This window comes from Lactuca sativa, chromosome 8, assembly GCF_002870075.4.
Source record: "Lactuca sativa cultivar Salinas chromosome 8, Lsat_Salinas_v11, whole genome shotgun sequence".
NCBI lineage: Eukaryota > Viridiplantae > Streptophyta > Magnoliopsida > Asterales > Asteraceae > Lactuca > Lactuca sativa.
Genome location: NC_056630.2, coordinates 94,974,807 through 94,991,898, shown reverse-complemented (window position 1 = coordinate 94,991,898; position 17,092 = coordinate 94,974,807). Strand labels below are relative to the sequence as shown.

General features: G+C 32.5%; 3 protein-coding genes and 1 long non-coding RNA gene across 4 annotated transcripts; all 4 read left to right on the top strand.

Moving 5' to 3' along the window:
- The first annotated feature begins 2,253 nt into the window (after window positions 1–2,253).
- On the top strand, window positions 2,254–3,186 carry LOC111908340 (temperature-induced lipocalin-1). The gene is made up of 2 exons (XM_023904162.3): window positions 2,254–2,676; window positions 2,828–3,186. Exons 1-2 carry the CDS (start codon window positions 2,305–2,307, stop codon window positions 3,011–3,013), a joined length of 558 nt encoding a protein of 185 aa, XP_023759930.1. The 5' UTR covers window positions 2,254–2,304; the 3' UTR covers window positions 3,014–3,186.
- A 4,417-nt stretch (window positions 3,187–7,603) lies between these two features.
- On the top strand, window positions 7,604–8,329 carry LOC122195645 (uncharacterized). Its single transcript, XR_006186111.2, has 2 exons — window positions 7,604–7,833; window positions 7,975–8,329. It is a non-coding gene; the product is annotated as an uncharacterized LOC122195645 (long non-coding RNA).
- Window positions 8,330–10,589: 2,260 nt separating this feature from the next.
- Window positions 10,590–11,477, top strand: LOC111908341 (temperature-induced lipocalin-1). The gene is made up of 2 exons (XM_023904163.3): window positions 10,590–11,032; window positions 11,116–11,477. The coding sequence occupies exons 1-2, from the start codon at window positions 10,661–10,663 to the stop codon at window positions 11,299–11,301; spliced, it is 558 nt and encodes a 185-aa protein (XP_023759931.1). The 5' UTR covers window positions 10,590–10,660; the 3' UTR covers window positions 11,302–11,477.
- A 3,946-nt stretch (window positions 11,478–15,423) lies between these two features.
- LOC111908342 (uncharacterized) lies at window positions 15,424–16,747 on the top strand. The gene is made up of 3 exons (XM_023904164.3): window positions 15,424–15,815; window positions 16,167–16,190; window positions 16,268–16,747. The coding sequence occupies exons 1-3, from the start codon at window positions 15,620–15,622 to the stop codon at window positions 16,567–16,569; spliced, it is 522 nt and encodes a 173-aa protein (XP_023759932.1). The 5' UTR covers window positions 15,424–15,619; the 3' UTR covers window positions 16,570–16,747.
- The last annotated feature ends 345 nt before the right edge of the window (window positions 16,748–17,092 follow it).

Here is a 17,092-nt window from a genome sequence, read left to right as displayed (position 1 = left end):
AATAGATAATAAAAGAAACAGATAAGATGATATCTTATATTTAAAATATAATATTATTTTGTTAATAATTGGTTGTACTTTAAGCATAAAGACTTGAATGTCTTAAAATATATTATTATTATATTAAATTTATTTATAAAAATAATAAGATTTCTTTTATAAGATAGTATAAATCTAACCCGGAAATTCGGATGTTACAGAATTGTTAGCAACCAAAGACACGTCTACACTAGTTCCACCATCTACTTTATGGTGAATAGTATGACCCATTCCTATCCTTCTCATCCATAAGATCCTCTGATTTTCAAATCAATGCCATATTAATGACCATATTAGTCATTGATCAAACATTTTTTTCATCTAGTCAACCATACCAATATGTATAACAATATGTACAAATACTAAAGCTAGATTGTACAACACATGATGCAGTAATATGATCATGGAACGGGATACGTATCTTACACATGATGAAAAACCTTCATTTGGGTAATTACACAATCTAGGGACCATAAAATGTACCAAAACTTTGTTTTAGTGAGTGTTTATGCAACAAATCAAACATGTGGAGGAAAATTATAACTTTTAACATACAATAAGGAGTATTTATGTTCTCAAGGAGCCATAGGTTAGGAGATATGAAAGATTATACTTTCTTATAATGGAAATTCAAAATGGTTGTTTCAAAATATAAAAAAGATACCCAAAATTTTGATTCCTTCCCTACCTTAAACAAAATGGAGACATGAAATATTATACATTGTTATAATTATAATGTTTTATACGAAATGGGGACATTAAATGTTTAGATTTATACTGACGACTGAACTTCTTGATGATATTGACTATGGAATAACATAGATGTATCATAGTGATATTAGTATTAATATAGATATTTTGGAGTGAAATGCGGTTATTATTGATTATATTGTATTTGTATCAATATTACATAACAATGGAATGATAAGTAATCTGAGTGCTTAATCAATTTTCAAATAGATTAAGGTGTCTAAGTGGAACAATTAAAAGATGGTTACTATTTGGATTATTTATCCCCACTTACAACCATGATTAATTAATTTTCTTGGTTATTTGAAAAAAAATATTTATATCATAATAATGAAATGCAATCGAAACTTGAATAAAATACTAGAGGAACTTGAAACAACATACAAAAAATTGTTCCATTTGGATTGTGGAATCGTGTTCAAACCTTGATATTACTCCGTTTTTATGACCATGAAAATTTGCTTAAATTGATTCATGGACATGAGTCATAACATTATATATTCATATCCTACCTAATAAATAAAAATACTTATGACACTTAATATATATTATTTTTTAGAATTTTTAAAATTGTTATTTTCCACTTGTTAATTTTTGGGGATTTCAATTTTTTCTTAAAATAAATTTCCAAAAAGTTCTAACGGGTTATATATATATATATATATATATATATATATATATATATATATATATATATATATATATATATATATATATATATATATATATAAAAGGTTATCATTAAATTAATTCGATAATGAATTTTCATAAATGATTCAAACGATTTGATTTCTTTCATAAATGATTTAAAAGATTACATTTTGTTATGGAAAAACATTATTTTATAAAATATTTAATGTTTATATATTTATATTAAATTTTTATTTTTAAAAAATCCGTATGATATACATGTCTCACACCTAGTTCACAACAAAGGATTAATGGGTATGAGAAACTTTGTTCTGAAAACCATCATTACCATAGTTTCATTTCAAAAGAAATGTGATGTTATTTTTATGGTATTTACGAGATTCACTACCATTAATAACCTGACCTCCTTTTAAAAGTCTATTTGCAATGATGTTTAGCGGAATAAAAAGAAGGAAAGTAAACGGGGAGGCATAAAATGAACATATGAATAAATAAAATTTGTGTTTTTGAAAAAAATGATAAGTATAAAGATACAATTTCGGAATAGTAACCTTTTAGGCCATATTTTTGTAGAGGAAAATTTGGCACATAGTTTTCAAATCTCTCAAAATTTAATGTCTAGAAACAAGTACAAAAGCCAAAACTTGGAGGGAAAGGGATAAGATTATTTTCAACAAAAATCTCATGGATGATAAACACTCTAGAATGATCGATATCAAAATATTCACTTTTACAGATGGACGGTTACGATTTCTCCATGTCACACTTATCAACACCCCCTCAGTTATAAAATCTGCAGAATCTGTTCTCCATTTTACTCATCTTCTTCGTTAGCACTCACCGATAGAGAAAAACCCCAAAATCATGTCTAAGAAAGCGATGGAAGTTGTAAAAGGTTTAGATCTACAAAGGTACATGGGCAGATGGTATGAAATAGCTTCATTCCCATCGAGGTTTCAGCCCAAAGATGGGATCAACACAAGGGCTACATACACATTGAAAGACGATGGCACTGTTAATGTTCTAAACGAGACTTGGAGTGGTGGCAAGAGAGGATTCATTGAAGGAACTGCTTATAAAGCTGATCCTAAAAGCGATGAAGCGAAATTGAAGGTGAAATTCTACGTTCCACCATTTTTGCCCATCATACCTGTTACAGGTGATTACTGGGTGTTGTATCTTGATGATGATTATCAGTATGCTCTGATAGGTCAGCCTTCCAGGAGTTATCTCTGGGTACGTTTCCATTTCCATTTCCAATTCCTGTTGTTTTTTTGTTCTAATTTCATTTAGTGGAGATTCTGTTGAAATTCAATACCATTTTCAGCCATTTGGATTTGGGAATTTGAGATTTGTAATCTGAAAACTGTGGTTTGGGTATGTGTAGATACTATGCAGGCAAACTCATCTTGACGATGAGATATACAACCAACTTGTTCAGAAGGCGACGGAAGAAGGGTATGATGTGAGCAAACTGAAGAAGACAACACAGACAGAACCACCGCCGGAATCTGAAGATGCACCGGCGGACACCAAAGGGATTTGGTGGTTTAAATCATTATTTGGCAAATAGACCTTGAAAACAAGAACACTCTTAATAAATGAACGTATATTGATGTTGAATTCAGTTGAAGTGTGGAAGAATGTAGTGGTTATGTAGTTGTACATATTGCTTTACTTGTGTGTGGTACAACTTCTTTCTAGTTCATATGGGAATGATTAATGAAAATGTTATTGGTGTTTGAATGTTTGATCGCATTTTGGAGGTTGAAATTATGTTAATGGGTATTTGCATTTTGGAGGTTGAAATTACGTTTATGGGTTTTTGCGGTGGGTCTGGTGGCATGTGGGTGGGTTGCTTGTATGGAAACGGGATTGGGACTTGTCTATGTGAAAAAGATGACACAAGAAACCAAATCAATTAACTTTTATCTTGAATAGACGAGTGAACTGGTTTTCCTGGTTTTATGAAGTTGTGTGCACGCTTATTTAGGGGTGTTGAACGGGTAATTTTTTCGGGTTTCGCGTAATTCGGGTCGGGTAATTCGGGTTTTTCATGTTAGAAAAATTACCCGTTACCTTACCCAAACTAAATTCGGGTAATTCGGGTTTGGGTAATTCAGGTATTATCCGAAATATATGATTTTTTTTTTTGAATTTCACCTAAAAATAAATTTAATGAAATAAATAAGTCGTGCTTTATTAGTCTTGTTTATATAAACAAACGAGACATAAACGAAGTTACTTAAACTTTAAACATTGAGATTTTCTACTCAATAATACATGAGATATCAAGTAATTTTTTAACGACTTAATCTAATCTAATAAGATGTTAAAAAAACAAATACCTAAAGATCTTAATTTAAAAGTTTAAAATGTTTAAGATAAATGTAGTCATAAGTTTTGCCATGTTCTAAAGTTTCGTCAAGATAATGAGTTTGTTAATTGTAATAAAAACTATAATAAAAAAAACAGTTAAATTTTAAAGAACGTGATGATATATAAAAATTACTTTTAATATTGTTAGTGTCGTATTGTCATAATAAATATATTTATGTTTTACAATAATGATAGTTAGTTTAAGCGTGATCAAATACCTGTTATATAGTACAAGCTCTAAAAGAAAAATTTTAATAATTTGGGTAATTCGGGTATACCCGAAACCCAAAAAGTATACCCTTTACCCGACCCGAAAAATTTCGGGTAGCCCGATTACTCGGAAAAATTTACCCGATACCTGATTTACCCGACCCGTATTACCCGATACCCGAAAAAATCGGACGGGTAATTCGAGTATCGGGTATTTTCGATAGGGCTACGCTTATTGACCCTAATCCGTTGAACAGGTACGATTAAGGCTGTATCTTGCTTCGTATAGATCGATCCATCGAGATTGTTTTTGGCTGGTAGGATGTTAAAGTGGAACATTGTTTTTGGCTTGTAGTTGCACATGAATGAAATAGATTATCGACAAAATTGCAAAAATGTCTATTTTTTTTGAGGGGTTTTTGTCCAACCAACGACTTTTTTGGATTGATAGTTTTTTGGTCTGATTTGACTGTGATTCTGGTCCTCGTAAAATTGAAAAGATTAAAATGCACTTTTTATATATTTTTAATATATATTTTCTATTTAATTTAATGTTTTATTATTAATAAACATTGAACCCCACCCCTATTCTATCTTTAGGTTTGTGTTTGATAAACACCAAGGACATGTTCATAGATTCAAAAAAACTTATGAACATCTTCCAACACCACACTGCCGCCGCCATCGTCTGCCACCTCCATCTCCACTTAAACTTTTTCTATCACTTTAACTACACAAAAAATCATCTCAGAAACAAAAGTCATCCACAATCAGGGTTTGTTCTTGAGTTCATTCCTATTTTATGAACAAAAACACACATGAAATCATATGTGATGAACATACATATACAAAAAATCATACCTAATGAACACATACACACACAAAATCATTAACACACACAAAATCAGATCTGATAAACACATGTTTTTGTTAGTCAACAATATACCATTTAACCCATAAATCTTGCAATTTAATGACATAATAACCAATACACACTTGTATATCTTGAGAATGGGACTTGGACTTGAACACTTAAGAACAGAAGAAAAACACATAAAAATAACTGAACTTCAAATCCATGACGAGAAGCCAAGAAACAACCAAATGAAGGAAAACAAAGGTGATAAGTGATGAACTTGTCAGATCAGATACGTTGGTGTTTTTGTTTTTAGATCCATTGGAAACAACATCCGTCGCCACCCTTTTCTTGCCCACACTCTCCATCTCCGTCGTTATCAGAAACCTTTCCCTCTCCATCACCGAATCTGAAAACCATCATAAGCTTTTCCTTTTCTGTCTCTACATCTGAAGCCACGTCTGTCTATGGATCTAAAAACCCTTCTCGGATCTGTTCATCTCAAGCCCTCCACACTTTCAGTTTTTGTTCCTCCTTATTTTCTTTATTTTTTCTCAAACAACACAGACTCCATATTTTCAGATTTGTTCTTAAGGAAGAAGACAATCAGAGAGAGAGAGAGAGAGGACAATGTTTATTAATAATAAAACATTAGATAAAATAGAAAAAATATAAAACAAGAAGGACATTTTAGTCTTTTCAGTTTTTCGAGGGACCAAAACCACAGTCAAACTAGGCCAAAAGGACTATCGATCCAAAAAACTCATGGTTTGGACTAAAACCCCCAAAAAATGCATACCACAGGGACCATTTTTGCAATTCTATCTAGATTATTATATTTATATTTGTTATTTTTTGCTCGATCAAAAAATTAGATTTTTTAGATTTTTATTTTATTTTGTACAGTGGAATTTTATAAAGGCAAAACTAGTAAGATGCTAGAAGATTACATAAAAAAATTCAGATATGTAGGAGAGCAACACCAATCTAAAGAATTACAATTCAATCTATAATTTTAACCATTTGAAATAGATGATTTGTATATCATCCGTCGTCTTCATCGGAAACCCACAAGCATGCTTGAACACCAAATCATTACATGTCTTCCAAATCGACAAAATAAAGTGTTTATCAAAGACCAACATAATATCCTATCCTTTTTGCTCATATTCAATTTATCCATACCAACCATAAAAAAACAATAAAAAAGAGATAATAAACACTTTCAGCAACGCCACTACATAAGGGACAAATGTTAGATATCATATGCGCCCCCAAACAATAAGATTTAAAGAAACACGAATCCTATATAGGAAGAATCCAAGCAAAACAATTGACTTTAATCAGTATACAACTCATCCAATTGAACATACAAGAAACACCATTTGCCTTGACATCCGTAATTAACAATCTTAAGGATGGAACAAATATCATATGCACCCCCAAATAATAAGATTTAAAGAAACACGAATCCTATCTAGAAAGAATCCAAGCAAAACAATTTACTTTAGTGGATATACAACTCATCCAATTAAACATACAAGAAACACTATTTTCCTTGACATCCACAATTAACAATCTCAAGGATTGAACAGAGAAATTCCTTGAGGACAAAATGTGCTTGATTTGGAAACCAAAAGGACTAGCCGTGTAACGTTACCAACGTTATCCTTAGATTGCCACTATTTGAAAAGGACGAGGATCAATCTTGAAATCTTGTTTGTTAGACCAACCGGTATGCTCATAACGAAGGGTTTCGTGGTTGATGTGACAACGACCACTAACCACGAACACCATCCTGATGCTTAGGGTTGTGGTGGACTGTTGTCCACACCTCGAAAGAGCACACCCAATACAATTGTTTCTCTCTCTTTTACTCTATCTCTCTCTAACTTTCTTAAACTCTCTCTACAATAAAACATATATATTTTTTAATTTAAAAAAATAAGAGGAATATAGTGGTGGGTATCCCATAAGTTTAGTGGTTGAATGTGGTGATGAGTTGACACCCGCCATTATAGTGGTTAGTGGTAAGTATAATGAATGACCTTAGATAAACAAATGGTAAAGACGGTATGGATGCAAATCCCAATAACCTTTTAATCACTTCAATTTTATAATTCATACTCATATTAGTAAAATAATTAATATTCTTTAAAAGTGCATATTGTATGCACGTCAACAATTGATTTGGAGTGAATCTACATATTTTCTTAAGGGTGATTCTAACCTCAATCCAAAACCTAATCCTATCAAAAACCCTAAAACTAAAATTAAATCTTACCTTCATAACCAACACCAACATTGGCATCGACCACCGCCACAGCTGTTGCTGAAATCAAATGTTAAAATTGAAATGTGAAACAATATGAAAGAAAGGAGAAGGTGAGTTGATTTGCTTTCATCCTTTCTCAACTCAAATCAAATGGTGAAATCAAAATCTTAAAGAAAGTGAAAGTAGGGAGAATATGACAATGATGAACAAACAAACACATATATACACACCTAAGGCCTTGTTCTCGAGTGTTTTAATGAAAGGAGGAAATGGAAGGAGAATGGAATGTAAGGAAATGGAAAATGAATACAAATAATTAAGTGTGTGGGAAATGAATTTGAGTCTTTTTTTGTCTTTACCTCCTAATCCGCCCAAATAAGGCGAATAAAAAAGACACATTTTGTTTCCCTCCCCTTACATTTCAATCTCATTCCATTTCTTAAAAAAAAAAAACTCAAGATTACATTTTTCATTTGATTTACTTTCACTCCCTTCCATTCCACTCCTTAAATTAACTTAAGATCAGGATATAAGTCTTTATCCTGATTCCCTGTCACAGACACAGATACTACTGAAGAAACCAGCAGTATCAAATGGGAAGCTACCACTTTCTTAATACTAAATATCCTTAAACTCAAATCTTTCGGCGAACCACCTTAGCCGCTTTCTCTGGGTACGTTTTCATTTCCTGTTGTTTTTTTGTTTCTAATTTCATTTAGCGGAGATTCTTGAATTTATTTAATACCATTTTCAGTAATTTGGATTTGGGAATTTGAGATTTGTAATCTTAGAATTGTGGTCCGGGTATGTGTAGATACTATGCAGGAAAACCAATCTTGACGATTAGATATATGACAAGCTGTTGCAGAAAGCGATGAAAGAAGGGTGTATGATGTGATGAGCAAATTGAGGAATACAACACAGACAGAACCACCGTCGGAATCTGAAGATGCACCGCCGCCACCAAAGGGATTTGGTGGTTTGATTTGGTTGAAATGTTGAAGAACATAGCGTGGTTGTGTGTAGTTGTACATATTACCTATCTATGTGGTATGATTTAGTTCATATGGTAATGAAGATGGTGTTGGTTTTTTTGACTGTTTGATTGTAAATGTGATGTATTTGGACTGAAAAATGAGATTTTTCTGTTAGTAATTTGGACCTCGAAATTATGGTTGTTCGACGGTGATTTTGTTGGTGACATGTGGGTGGATTGCTTGCTTGTATGGAAATGGGACCTATCCATCTGAAATCGATGGAACACTACAAAGTAAATCAAATCGATTTTCTTATCTCTGAAATTCATATAATTATGTGTCGTGGGTTGACTACTCAGAATGTATCAACCCGTACACGAATCATATAAGTATTTGTATAACTTGTTGGGGGTCACAGGGTTGACGAGTTGGAAACATCAACCAGGCACGAACCGTCAAACCTGTTTAATTATATGAGTTCGCGGGTTTGTGGGTCAAATTTGGGTTCGAGGGTCAGGTTCACGGGTTAGCAGGTTGGCGGGTTGACACATGAGCCAAAATATTATTCGCGTAATAGTGATGATTGGTTTGATTTAGAGCACACATAGGCTAATAAACATAGTTGCATAACTTAAATCTAATATATTATACAGTGAACCACCTCCGGATGAGCTGCTTTAAAACGATAATACTCTTAAAAAAAAACTATACTGGTTGACACGTGAACCCAAATACTAACCCAAAAACAACATGTTTATTTGAAGGGTTGATAGGTTCGCAGGTTAAAAATCTCAATGAAACCTGTTTACTTTTATATCGGGTTCGTCATATCGCGAGTGGTGTCAAGAATTGTCACCACAAATAATACCTTATTGTTTTTACGATAAATATTGATAGATAATCATATGTTTATGTCACATAAAAGTATGTCTAAGTATTTTATTTATTTAATCATGAAAACTTTAAATGCCAAATTCAATAAACGCCACTATAATTTATTTCTTTGATTTAATCATCAGAAGATTTATTTTTATGATTTAATTACTTGAAAGATTTTTTTTTCATGGAACAAAAACCATTGCGATTTTGATTGTTGTGCATCATTGTTATCTCGAAATATACTATATGAAGGAGTTTTGGAAATAGAACCATAGATCCATAACTTGATTAGAGAGTCCCGTTTGTGCCATTCAGGATCATCAACATATTTATGAACGGAAGTTCCATCAAGATGACACACCAAAACTCATGCATTTGGTTTCACTAAATAACTTGTCAAATATTGTAGTATAGTTGATAAAGATGAAGGGATAGAGTAAAAAAGGCTTTGATGTTAGTAATGACACATGGTTTCTCTGAGTTTGTAATGGGAGGAGAGAATAGGGGAGGAGGGAGGCAGCCATTAGTGAGATGAGGGAATAATAGAGATAGGATTAAAAGATATACATTAATATAATATTTTTTTTGTTCAAGGGTTTCAGGTTTGAACTTTTTCTTATATCCTCTTAAGGAATTGTGACATCTAAAATACATAGTTGAAAAATCTTTTTTGCTTTTCTTCCCACACCTCCTATTTGTCCTAAGGCGTGGGAAGACAAAAACAACTTATTTGCATTTTTTTTGTTATAAATACTCTAAAAGTAGAGCAAATTTGCCAACAAAATTTTATTCTTAATTAAACGGTTCCATGTTTTTTTATTTAAATGTTCATCTAAAAACTCCTTTTTGTTTATCTAAAAACTCCTTGCTAATTTGAATGACTTTTTGAGAAGTCAATAAATTAAAAAAAAATGTTTAGATATCTAATAAAGTATCAAATTGTGACTATTTGAAAAGACTTATAACATATTAAGATAAAAAAATAAATAAATAACAATTTTAAACCAAATATCTTTTAATTTCTTGACTTATTGATTTTTTCCACTAAAAAAATTAATCCAAACATTTATAATTTTTTTTTCTCACATTCATAAATCAATAAGTCATTTTTATCAAAAATACTTTTTAACATCAAAATAAAATCTCAAACATACTCTTCATTAACATTAATTAAGATTTATCTTTTTATTCAAAAACACAAGAAATGAAGTAAAGATGTATTTTTACCCAGTATCAAATATTTTAACATCTTTACTTCTCACCTAAGAATATATTCATATCCTCAAATTATATAATTTCCACTATAGTATTAAATTTTCAATGATAATTTCATAAAAGAAGTTTAATCTTCCAATGACCCAATCTATATATATGAAAACCCAACAATTGGAAAATAAATCTTCAAGTTTTGACTATTTTTGACAACCGTTGTCGACCAGAGAATCTAGAGGGAGAATGGAGAATATTAAAAAAATAAAATAAAAAACTTTTATTAATTCAAAATATTTTTGCAATCTCAACAACTGTGAGGTTATCAATTCTCCACATCATCTTTTATCTATCCCCCATCAATTATATACTCCCCAGAATCTTTCCTTCCATTATTCATCACCTTCCTATTCACAGTTCACACACAGAAACTCCATGGCCAAGAAAGAGATGGAAGTTGTAAAGGGCGTTGATCTACAAAGATACATGGGCCGATGGTACGAAATTGCTTCATTTCCATCAAGAAATCAGCCTAAAAACGGAACCGATACTAGGGCTACATACACACTGAAAGAAGATGGCACTGTTCATGTTCTAAACGAGACTTGGAGTGATGGAAAGAGAGGATTCATTGAAGGCACTGCTTATAAAGCTGATCCCAATAGCGATGAAGCGAAATTGAAGGTGAAATTCTACCTTCCGCCATTTTTGCCCATCATACCTGTTACGGGTGATTACTGGGTGTTGTTTCTAGATGATGATTATCAGTATGCCTTGATTGGTCAGCCTTCGAAGAAGTCTCTCTGGGTATGTTTCAATCTCGCATAGTTTGTGTTAATTAGTTTGTGCAATTGTATTGAAATTGATTGGTATAATTGGGGTTTGTGTAGATATTGTGCAGAGAAAACCATCTGGATGATGAGATATACGAGCAGCTGATTGAGAAGGCGAAGGGAGAAGGGTATGATGTGAGCAATCTGAAGAAGACGACACACACAGACCCACCGCCGGAGACTGAAGGCGCTCCGGCTGACACCAAGGGCGTATGGTGGTTGAAATCAATATTCGGGAAATAAGAGACGGTCGATATCGTGGTTTACTGAATTTTAATGTTGGTTATGTATATTTAGTTCATGTAGTAATGAATATGTTGTATTCGTTTTTGTATTTTTTCATCAAATCATGTATAATTTTAAAAATACATATCACAAATCATATATGGACATGCAACACAAAGTCGTTATTTTTTGCATATACCTCATTAACTATCAAATCACTTGATACTCACTTGGGATAAATCAATTTTCAGTTTTTATGTCTACATAATGCCTTGCATTCTCTTGACTTTCTACATACTAACCATACTTGTCATTAGCTTTTTTTCCCAAACAAAGTGAATTCCAAGTTCAATATGCTTTTCGTATGTTAATTTTGAACACGACTACTGAAACATGTAATGCCAATCACATTATCACATTAAACAAGTGTCTCCATCTGAACTGGTATATGAAACTCAAGTTATAAATTTCGAATCCGCCAGGTTTTGGAAATGATGTTTGCTACTCTTTGGTATTTGACTTTGGTGCTAGAACATTATATAGTGGGTGCATTTTTAAAAACCATGAAACATTAAAATGAGATTGGTTCCATGAAAAACACAATATCCAGACGAGTACCGATGCAACATGTCCGATTAGCATCCATGTATGTAGAAAGTCAAGAGAATGCAGATTTGTATTAAATCTTGAGTGCCTCGAATGTATTGAATGGTCCCTTTGAGAGGTGTCATGTAATCATTATGAGGAGTACACATGTGAGGATAAATTTGATGGGGGACATAAGAAATGTCTGGCCTTACGAATGTAAGGCATTATGGGGCTTAAACTAAGAGACGATAGAGAGGGTTTGATCCAAAAACAAAGGGCCTATGCTTACACTTAATTTACCTTTAGTGTTAATAGGCATCGTTGTTGGTTTACATGTCGACATGTTGGATTTCGGTAGCATGTTCTCACTGTGTGACTGAATCAGTCAGTAGTCGTTGCGGATGACATTATTGTTGAGAAAATAACTAACATTCCTATATCTTTCTTGGAAACTTCAACACATTGTTCCTAAAAAAAAAGGTTCCCTTAATGTGTGAAAGGATATAGTAAGAACAATATTATTGAAACAAAATTGTAAGAATGATATCGTCGACATAAAGTAGTATAAAGTAGTAAATACATATACACCATATCTTCGACCTTCCCGATACATATAAAGGGAATGATCGGAGCTACAACTAAGAAAAGTTGTAACTCTACTTCGTGTTATAATTTCTAAGAACTTTGATGCCACAAGTAAATCATCCATCATCCCTAATGATCCAATGATGATTTTCGATCTTTTTTAGGGTGCTTTTAGGTGTTGTTGAATACGATGTGACCCTACCACTCAATCATTCACTTGCTAGCACTATTGTGAGAATGATATGTGTTCAAAAGCTCCAAGGTATAACCAACTTACCAACCATCTCGGTAGTCTAATCTTGCCACTATCTTCATTGATATTAGACTTGACCAAACACTAAAGTCATTTTCCAATTCATATTAGTCGTTGTTACTTTGTATTATTCATTATGCATGATTTTGGATGTAACTTTATTTAATCAAGTAAATTGTATATCATGCACATGTCAGTATTTCGTGTTAAGTATAATGGATAGTAAATAATAGTTACTTCATAATAATACAGACATACTATATAGATTTGAAACCAACGATATGGTAAATAACTAATAGTTAACATCAATTTAAATCCACAAACCTTCATCATTCTCATTGAGGAATTGTGTGATGGAATTCATTTGGCAACGAAGCCTATATTATTAGACTTAAATATCTTTCATTCAGAATTTGCATCGTTCCAAAATAAACCCTAAAATCTTCATCTTTACAGACAAGAAAAATATTAAAATTCTAAAATATCATCATTCCTAATAAGTTAGGAATTAAATTTCTTATTATATTTAAAATGTAGGGTGAGCTTCAGCTTTCCTTTTCAACCCTTGCTATTCAGTAAATCAAACAAACAAATTTTGGTACTGCATCTTACGCCTAACTTGAATAATAAAAATTGAAATAGATTTATCTTGCTTGATTTCTCCGTTCTCACATTCAACATTACCACAATAATTAGATCTCACATGAAATGGACAATGGAAAACCATACAAAAAATTAGATGAATTTATCACAAAACTTGGCACTGAGAGTGAAAGTTTGTTCTGTCACAAAACTTGGCATCGGTAATAGAATCTCACAAGAAATGTAGTACATAAAACTATACAAAAATTAGATAGATCTATCACAGAACTTGGCACCGATAGTGAAATTTGGACTAGAGGTGTTGTCGAAGGTACAATGGTGAAAGTTGGACTAGAGGTGTTGTCGAAAGTACGATGGTTTACACAAACTTGAAGGTACAATCATGTAACGAAACTCACATTTTGATTGAAAGAACGAATTGTTGAACGGTACTAAGAGATGTTAGAACATCACTATTGAAAGAAATTATGAGAACTCAGTCCATGAAGTGATTCTATGTACAAACTTTCCACATTTGTTAAACCACAACACTACCCTATACCCATACCAATGGGGTAATGGGGATATAAGAAGTATAAAAATACAAAAAGAGGATAGAATATAATGTAAAATAAAGAAATCAAGAAATATTGTAGTTTGTCCCAGCTGAAAAGATCCCTACATATAAGATCCTTGAATTTTAAACATAAGTCCGCAATGAACAAAAAAAGCAAAGATGTGTACCTACAAATATATTGATAAACGAGATAAGTCTGTAATTAGATAGGGGAAGGGTCAATTGGTACAACATGAATCGATAAACAAGTATTGGAAGTAAACACTAAAGCAAGCAAATGACATACAATACTAACACTTGTTGAAAGTAGTAGGAAGCATGAGTAAGTGGATGAAAATTGATAAGCAAGCAACAACAAATAAAAGGAAATTATTCCCTAAAATAGTTCACTACGACTCAATCACCCTAATTTCAAGACCAACTTCAATGGCAAAACATTAAAATGGTGATGTTTACACACAAAAATGATGTTTCCAATCCAACTACATACTAAAATGGTGATTTTTAGTGGCTATGTGTTTTAGCCTTCATATTTGGTGTATGAAGCTATCCCACACCCTAAAATGGTGATCTTTAGAGGTTGGTTGGAATGAAATAATCCCTTTTTATGCTTTTAAAGTTTTGTTTTAGTGTTCCATTGGAGTTTGTTTAAGCCTTCATTTTTTCCTATCTAAGGTCATGTCCTCAGTAAGAGCTAACCTCTTCAAGTCCAGTATCCCATTGTCTTCCCACTTTATCATCGGGCAAACTCTCCTCCTCACACCTTCGATTGTGATCGTCAAAACTCTCCTTATAACCTCCGACGTTTGTCTTCTATGAACATGTCCAAACCATCGTAATATATATTTCCTTAATTTCTCTATGACCGATGCCACTCCCAACGAATTTCTAATTACCGTGTTAGGAATCCGATACAACAATGTTCTTCCACATGGTCGCCTCACCATACATATTTATGCAACCTCCATCTTCCTCTCATGTTCCTTTTAATTGGCCAACATTCACACTCATACAACAAATCTAGACACATACAACAAAGTTGGCCTAATCGCCACTTTATAAAATTCCCCTTTTATGTCACACAAAACTTTCATCAACGCCCTCCACTTTAGCCATAGTATCTTTATACGGTGTGTAAGTCCACATTCTATTTCTTATGGATCATAGACCCCAAGTATTTAAATCTCACTTTTAGATGTAAAATATGCTCACTAATGCACACACCTATACCTCAAGAAATTTAAAGTTATCTTAAAAAGTCAAGAATCACTAGGTATCATATAAAAGATGTATGACGGAAATTAAGTGTCTCGCAAAAAGTTATAAACTCAATATTTTCTGAAAAATTCTTCTACGAATTGAAGTAGTTTTTTCACTTTATGAAATCCATATTCTTTAAATATGTGACTATTTTGTGATTACTATTTGAAATATATACAATCCTATACACAACCTTTTCCTGGATTTTTGTGATTAGTCCAAAAATTCAATGTGATAAAATTTTTATTTCTTATATAATTTTAGCATTAGGGTTGAAACTTGAAAAGGGCAAAATGCCGTTATCGCGTACGAAAATTGATGAATAATAAATCCTTAAAGAGAGCTGGTCGGGAAGTGCAAAATCCCTATCTTCATCATAAATACTCACACGATAGATTCCCAATAAACTCTTCAATAAAAGAGCTTTACTCCATGAGATCACATACAGCTTCCACACACTGAGAGATAACCGAATCGCGAGGGGACGAGAGATGACAAGGAGATCTGGGTCCTGTTTCCGGTGTTGTTTGGTAATTTTGGCTGTGATTTCAGCATTGTGTGTATCTGGGCCAGCTCTTTATTGGAAGCTCAAAAGGGGTTTTAATTTGAAACCTGGTTCTTCGATCCATTGTACTCCATGCGTCTGTGATTGCCCTCCTCCTCTCTCCCTTCTCAAGCTTGCTCCTGGTAATCAAACCCTTTTTTCTTGTTTTCGATCTGATTATTAGTTTTTTCACCCTATATGATTTGGGTTTATCCAGAATTTTAAATTTCAATAGAATTTGATGATTAAGCCCTATTTCTGCTCGCTATTTCTTCTATCCATGCCTCACTTTCATTTTCCTCATTAATTGGGCGTATTTGATCTGGGGTTTCTAATAAGTTTTTGATGTTGTGCGAAATTAGCTAATCCATAATTTGATTTCTAATTGAGAAAGATCTAGGTTTTGGACCTTTGGTACTTCAAAATACTCATAATTCTTGATTATTTAAGATCAAATTATACTAAAAATGGTATATCTACATTTCTTTTTGCAGGCTTGGTCAATCTTTCTGTTACAGGTGAGCTCTCATCAACTCATTCTTCATCTTTGATTACCTTTTTGTAGTATAATCTAATGATTCTTTCCAAAAACCAGATTGTGGGAAGGATGATCCAGATCTCAAAGAAGAAATGGGGAAACAATTTGTGGATTTGCTATCAGAAGAGCTTAAACTACAGAAAGCAGTAGGTGAAGAACACATTCGCCATATGAACATTACATTTGGTGAAGCAAGAAGGGTTGCTTCCCAATATCAAAAAGAGGCTGAAAAATGCAACACTGCAACTGAAACATGCGAACAAGCAAGAGAACAAGCTGAGGCTCTCATGAGACAAGAAAAAAAGATCACTTCTTTATGGGAAAGACGAGCTAGAGAACTTGGTTGGGAAGGAGAATAATTGTGTTACTAAAATCTTTTATTCTTGTTTCCTATTTATGCATTTTAGTTTGTGTTGTATTACTGATTATAGGCGTAGGTTTTATTAATATTATTTTAGCTATGCTTTATCTTGCATCAAGAAGACTCTTTTCAAGTAGTGTATCAAATTTGAGTTTATTCTAATATGGTTTGACTCATCTCCAGTTCTTCTGTTATCTGTAAAAAAAGTTATTCTTTTAGCAATCATCAAACATAAAGTAAATAAGGTACATATTAACACATTTCGGGTTCTTTTATTATCCATAAAAAAATTTATTCTTTTTAGCAATCAGTGAACATAAAGTAAATCATGTACATATTGACTCATTTCCGATTCTTCTATTATCTGTAAAAAATGTTAATTCTTTTTAGCAATCAGTGAACATAAAGTAAATCAGGTACATATCGACTCATTTTTGGTTTTTCTATTATCTGTACAAAAAAGTTATTCTTTTTAGCAATCACCGAACATAAAATAAATTAGGTACATGTTGACTCATTTC